Source organism: Aedes aegypti, chromosome 3, assembly GCF_002204515.2.
Source record: "Aedes aegypti strain LVP_AGWG chromosome 3, AaegL5.0 Primary Assembly, whole genome shotgun sequence".
Classification (NCBI taxonomy): Eukaryota; Metazoa; Arthropoda; class Insecta; order Diptera; family Culicidae; genus Aedes; species Aedes aegypti.
Genome location: NC_035109.1, coordinates 245,174,746 through 245,182,107, shown reverse-complemented (window position 1 = coordinate 245,182,107; position 7,362 = coordinate 245,174,746). Strand labels below are relative to the sequence as shown.

At 42.3% G+C, this 7,362-nt stretch overlaps 1 protein-coding gene across 1 annotated transcript in view; it reads right to left on the bottom strand.

The window, feature by feature from the left end:
• Positions 1–3,947: 3,947 nt before the first annotated feature.
• Positions 3,948–7,362, bottom strand: part of LOC5579384 (zinc finger protein Xfin) — a 32,111-nt gene continuing 28,696 nt past the window's right edge. Inside the window, exon 6 of the mRNA XM_021854615.1 lies at positions 3,948–5,021. Coding sequence (XP_021710307.1) covers positions 4,976–5,021 — 46 coding nt within the window. The 3' untranslated portion in view covers positions 3,948–4,975. The remainder of the gene's footprint in view (positions 5,022–7,362) is intronic.

Sequence of the window (7,362 nt, the reverse complement as noted above, 5' to 3'; positions counted from 1 at the left end):
TGGTTATACCATCTACCAGAGCTGCGGCAATAGACATGAGCTGGGCACAGCTTTTATCGTGATGGGCGAAATGCAGAGGCGCGTGATTGGGTGGTGGCCAATCGACATCAGAATGTGCAACTTGAGGATCAAAGGCCGTTTCTTCAATATCAGCATAATCAACGTGCACAGCCCTCACCTAGCAAGTGACGATGACGATAAGGACGCTTTCTACGCGCAGCTGGAACGTGAATACGACGGCTGCCCAAGCCATGATGTCAAAATCGTTATCGGAGATCTCAACGCTCAGGTTGGCCAGGAGGAGGAATTTAGACCGATTATAGGGAAGTTCAGCGCTCACCAGCTTACGAACGAAAACGGCCTTAGACTGATTGATTTCGCCGCCTCCAAAAACATGGCCATACGTAGTACCTACTTCCAGCACAGCCTTCCGTATCGGTACACCTGGAGATCACCCCAACAGACTGAATCACAAATCGACCACGTCTTGATTGATGGAAGGCACTTCTCGGACATTATCGACGTCAGAACCTATCGCGGCGCAAACATCGATTCGGACCACTACCTTGTGACGGTTAAAGTGCGCCAACGACTCTCCGTTGTGAACAACATTCGGTACCGACGCCCGCCCCGGTACAATCTGGAGCGACTCAAGCAACCCGATGTCGCAACTGAATACGCGCAAAGCCTTGAGGCAGCGTTGCCGGAAGAGGGAGAGCTCACCGAAGCCCCTCTTGAGGACTGCTGGAGTAGTCTCAAAGCAGCCATAAACAACGCAGCGGAAGGTGCCATTGGGTTCGTGGAAGCAAATCGACGGAACGGTTGGTTCGACGAGGAATGTCAGACGGTTTTAGACGAGAATAATGCAGCGGGGGTGATGATGCTGCAGCAAGGCACCCGTCAAAACGTGGAACGATACAAACAGAAGCGAAGACAGCAAACCCATCTATTCCGGGATAAAAAGCGCCGCCTGGAAGAGTTGGAGTGCGAAGAGATGGAGCAGTTGTATCGTTCTCAAGAAACACGTAAGTTCTACAAGAAACTAAATGCATCCCGCAAAGGCTTTGTGCCGCGAGCCGAAATGTGCCGGGATAAGGATGGAGCACAGAGAACAGACGTTCATCTTTAATCGTCAGCGTGTGTAAAGTTTTGTACGGGACATTTTAAAGTATGTCGTTATGCTCCTGTTACGCGGCGCTGTGATCAGAATAAAGGAGCTTCAATTTTGCCGCTTTTTACACTTTGGCGCTAGTGTCACCATAAAAAATTGCCACTTGTCGCTAGCGTTGCTTTGTGTGCCAATGTATGTTGACGTTTACTAGCGCCATCGTGTGATCGAAACGAGTTTGTATGTCGCGCTGTCTGCGTTGGTGGCGCTGATGATTGACTCAAACCTTTACACATGATTTTAATGGAATTTTGTTCGAACCTCCATGTCTGTTCTCTGTGGATGGAGGTATCTTGACGGACGAACGTGAGGTGATTGAAAGGTGGAAGCAGCACTACGATGAACACCTAAACGGCGCAGAGGAGGAAGATCAAGACAGCAGGAGGAATGGCTTCATCAGTACGGCGGATGAGGGAGACGTGCCAACTCCCACAATAGGTGAAGTTAAGGATGCTATCAAACAGCTCAAGAACAACAAAGCAGCTGGAAAGGATGGTATTGGAGCGGAACTTATTAAAATGGGCCCGGACAGGTTGGCCACTTGTCTGCACCGACTGATAGCCAGGATCTGGGATACAGAACAGCTACCGGAGGAGTGGAAGGAGGGAATAATATACCCAATATACAAAAAGGGTGACAAGTTAGAATGTGAGAACTATCGAGCGATCACCATTCTTAATGCAGCCTATAAAGTGCTTTCCAAGATCATCTTTCGCCGTCTATCGCCACTGGCAAGCAGATTTGTTGGAAGTTATCAAGCCGGATTTGTGGACGGGCGATCGACGACAGACCAAATCTTTATGTTGCGGCAGATCCTCCAAAAGTGTCGCGAATATCAAGTCCCTACGCACCACCTATTCATCGATTTCAAAGCGGCCTATGATACCATCGACCGCGAAGAGCTATGGAAGATTATGGACGAGAACGGTTTTCCCGGGAAACTGACTAGACTGATCAAAGCTACGATGGATAGTGTACAGTGCTATGTGAAGATATCGGGTGCTTTATCGGACCCGTTTGAAACACGCAAAGGACTTCGACAAGGCGATGGTCTTTCCTGCCTCCTGTTCAATATTGCGCTAGAAGGTGTTATGAAACGGGCGGGCTTCAACATGCGGGGCACGATCTTCAATAAATCCAGCCAGTTCATTTGTTTCGTTGACGACGTGGACATTGTCGGAAGAACGTTCCAGGTGGTTGCTGAACAGTATACCAGGCTGAAACGTGAAGCAGATCGGGTTGGATTGAAGGTAAATACGGCGAAATATCTGCTGGCTGGAGGAACCGAGCGCGATAGAGCTCGCATAGGCAGACGCGTGACGATCGACGGGGATGAGTTCGAGGTGGTGGACGAATTCGTCTACCTCGGATCATTGATAACGTCGGATAACAACTGCAGCAGAGAAATTCGAAGACATATCATCGCCGGAAGTCGTGCTTACTATGGACTCCACAAGACCTTGCGGTCTGGTAAACTTCACTTCCGTACTAAGTGTACCATGTATAAGACGCTAATAAGACCGGTAGTCCTCTACGGGCATGAGACGTGGACAATGCTCGAAGAGGACCTGCAAGCGCTAGGAGTTTTTGAACGACGTGTGCTTAGGACGATCTTCGGCGGAGTATGTGAGAACGGCGTATCGAGGAGAAGAATGAACCACGAGCTTGCGCAACTCTACGGTGAACACAGTATCACGAAAGTCGCCAAAGCTGGAAGGGTACGATGGGCGGGACACGTTGTGAGAATGCCGGACAACAATCCCGCAAAAATGGTGTTCAACTCAAATCCGGCCGGTACAAGACGAAGGGGAGCGCAACGAGCTCTTGGAAGTGTGGGGTGATCGAGGAATTGGAGGTTAGCAGCCATGGACCGAGTTAGTTGGCGTAACATTGTGGCGCAGGTCATGTCTTGAAGGACGTAGAGCCAGCAAAAGTAAAAGTAAGTATTGTATGGGATGTTTCATGACGTTTTTCAACAGGATAAGATAATGAGGTAGAGCACGATAAAAAAATAAACAAGGTTTTATATTCCGAAAAATGACATTTGGTAGTGACGTCATTCCCTGGGGGATGCGAACAGAAAATCAACAAGCAGCCAGGCTGCTGTCAAACAAAAAATTTCATAAAAATGATCAGAGTACGCCTAAAAATGTACGGTCGTGATTTCGACACGCTAAAAATTGTTGTACAATTTATGTAACACAAAGACCGCCAACTGTTAAAGAATTGTTGTGTATGGTCCAAATTATGCATAAGGCTTGTACAACTACTCAAAATATGTTATATGTTTCTAACTAACATACGGCCAGGAACTTTCTGATTAAGTCTATTTTTTGGGTTCATTCCCTGTAATGAACTCATGGAGCTTTGTGTGAAGTATTTTAAATGTGCATTTTGAATGTGGTTTCCTACGAGACAAGCAAACACACAAGGGTTAGCACTCGTGGAAAAGATTGTGTTCAATTTGAACAACCCAAATCTTCGAGTTCGCACACCCTAGGTCATTTCTATCGCAATCTCGAACGAGTACAAGAGAAAGCAAAGCCTGCTCTCTTTTACTATCCTTCTAACCCTATGCTTGGCGATATGAATGACGACACATGTTTTTATTGAAAATCGTTGTTTACACGTGGAAATAACCTACCTTGTTGTGTCTACCGTGAGGTAGAGTAAAGAATAGCGCTTGAAATAGGTAGACGTCTATAGACAGGACACTGATCATACTTAAATGTTTAGATAGATAATTGATAACTTTCGGATCAATAATATTCCAGGACAGTTTACAGTGATTTAATAGTATTCTATTATATGCTGGGCTTATTGGTTGTTCGCCATACTAATTTTGCTGTCATTGTTTCTAATCGTAACGGTTAGTTCTATGTTCAGAAATATTTCAATAATAATATTTGTGTAAGCTTAATTCAAGTTATACCGAATTCTATCCACATCGCGAACAAAAATTTTCCGATTCCGGTAAGGTTAAAACAGAACACGAGAGCAACTTAACTAACAACTAAAAGAAACATTACTTTGAATCGAAAACAGAATAATGTTTTACTTGCTTCCTGTGACAGAAAAGCACTTCGACAATAAGGCGACGAATACTCGCGAGTTGCAAGTTGCAAACAAAAATATGAAAGAAACACATCACAAAGTTGATTCAGCTTAAGGGGAAATTGTTGCTTTATAAAAAATCACCTTAAAAATACTCTTGTGTGACGAATGTAAACATGAAATATAAATAATCCTAAAATTGAGAGAAGCGATCGAGGGGGATTTTGTTTTGTGTGCTTTTAGTACGACGAAGTTTTGCCTAAACCGCACTCAAATAAACAAGATACATGATTTGTGGAACATCGCAGATGGGGGGACTCATAATGGGTTGTAAATAATGTTAAACGAATCGCTACTTACTAATAAACACTAATATGGCTTAAGTGCTAGGGGTATATACTAGTAAAAAAAGAACGTTCTAATTCTTTGTTTTGCTGACCGCTTATTCGACGTTTCCAATTGTGTACTATGAATTACCTCACTGGAGATACTCTTTGTTGGGTTTGCATTAAGAATTGTCGACTATCGTCCTAAAAACACGTGTTTGATTCCTATCGCCCTAGTGCGTTACCTAGCAAGTGGGAAGAATTTCTACACGAATAATTAATTGTTTATAGCTTATATCATGTTGTTCTGTGTAATGTTTGTAGTGTTACGATCTATTCTGAATTTCTATCGAACTAATCTCTGGGACATTATTTGTGGGATTTTGATAAATCCTTCAGTTTACCGGCTCCCACGCATGGGCTGCTCCTATTGGAAGCACACGTGGTTGTCTACTTTTTGTGCCGAGCTGAATCTGTAATTGAAAAGAAAAATTGATGTGAGATTATTTGGTTTTCTACTTTGATTCAAGTCACAAAGGATAAAGCAATCCTTTTGCCGTTTAGATTATTGGGGATAAATGAAGACCAAGGATAACGAAAATACTGGTAATGAGTCGTATGCTATTCATGGCACTTTTGAATCAATATGCGCTACAATATGTGGCGTACTGAATCGCTTCGTATTGCCAAGTTTCATACATTTCCAATTCCACCACTTCCATCTTTTGTCTTTCTGACCTTTTCTGCCGTGAATCGCAAGTCAGTCCCATCTGCATTTTCGTCAAAATTGAGTTGAGTTCAGTTTTCAATATATCTTCCAATGCTCTTTCAGCTGCATATTTTTCTCGGAAAGATGTCGTAGTGAAAAGCAAGTTGTGAAAGTTTCATTGAAATCTGAGCACGTTCCAATTCTCTGGAATTTTTTGAATATTCGTATGGAAAACGAGGTAGAAAACTTCACATCCCATTTTCTCAATGCCTGCTTTTACAGATGGGACTGACTTGCGATTCACGGCAGTTCTGCCCTTGCGACTTTTTGTCATTCGATCTTTTGTCGAAGATTCTCAAAAATGAGCATTTTCGTCATTTTTTAGATGGTCGACTCTCAGTTTCTCAGCATAGCATAGCATGTCAATGGTCACTACTCCGAGATTCATCGGAACTGGTAAGAATTTCAAATGAATAAATGATGGGACTTTCCCCTTAATCTCGAAGTGCACATTTTATTGATCAATAATGGCGCTGGGCAAGTCCTTCCATTAAGTAAGGATGGGGAAGGAATGTGAGTGTGTTATGGTCGTTGGTTCTAGAGACCGAAAATACCTCTGCATCTCCATAATCATTAAGGGAAGGATGTTGATTAGTGAGGGAGGAAAAAGATCTGGAAGCCACCTTTGGTCGGTGAAGCGATTCGTGGATAATCAGGAAAACTACGGCACTTGCTCAAAACCATTTTTGAATGTTTGTATGTTGACATCCGTAATGTCGAAGTGTTCAATCGTTATTTTCAGATCGTCTCTAGCGAATAACAACACAGCATTTCAACGTACTTCATTCCAGAAATAATCCAAGCATTTATCCAAAGAAACTTTGGACAAATGCTTGGATTCTTTCTGGAATGAATCAAGGAAAAATACTATTTCAAATAATACCTGAAACTATAAATAGAGTAATTTCATTAGGTCGTTTTCACCGGTGCTCTATTTTTTTGGTCCAATTGTATAACAGTTCTAAAAAATTAGATCACAAAAAATAGATCAAATTTCATCCGCTCCCACCGCAGTTTGATGTAAAGCCAGTTTCAAATAAATTTGTCCTTAATTCAACATCAGCTCTCCTGCCTGATGGTGAAGCAAATCAAAAATATGTTTGCGGCGATCTGTGATAGTGAATACGGCTATTACCGCTCATTATCAACCAAGAATATATTTTCTCGAAGTCTACGATGTATCCAACTTCGGAAGCGGCGCGTTTTTTTTTGAATTCTGATGTGCATTCATAATCTTTACTACCAAACATGGACATCTTGCATATTCTAGATTAATTATAGAATTAATTTGACGATACAAATGCGAGTAATGCAGTAATTCCTTCAAAAATTTCACCAAGAAATGTGTCAGATATTTTCAGAAATTGTTCCAATGACAGCTCCAGAGACTTCTTTAACAGTTCTTCTACAGATTCCTCGAGAGATTTTTATGAAAATTCTCATAGGGACTCCTCCAGGATTTCCCCAAGGATTCCTCCTGCTGTTGTCCATTTTTTACCCAAAATCCCCTTCAAGTGTTTCTTGATGTTCATGATAATTCCACCACGAAATAATCCAGAGATTTTTTTCAAAAGCTTTTCCAAGGATTTCAATAGTTCCTGCAAAAATTTCATCTAGTTCAGACATTTTCCAGAAATTTCTCTACGGAATCCTCCAGGGATCTCTGCAAATATTCCACCTAGAAATTCTCCACAATTCTACCAGGGATACCTCCAGGAACTCCTTCTACAAAGAACTCGACAAGGGATTCCTCATGAGAATCCTGCTGAGAATTTTTGAGGAATTTGTCCATCGATTCCTTCAGGAGTTTCTTCAGACCTTCTTAAGGAATTTCTCAAGGATTTTTTATAGGGACATATTGCCTGGAAATGATTCAGAGATATTTTTAAAAACTTTTTCAGGTACTCCAGTTTTTCCTTGAAGGATTTCTTCGAATATTCCGCCAAGAATTAAATCAGATATTTTCCACAAATTCCTCCAAGGGTACATGCAGAGACTTCTCCATAATATTCTACACGGATTCAACCAGGAATTCTTCCGAGGAT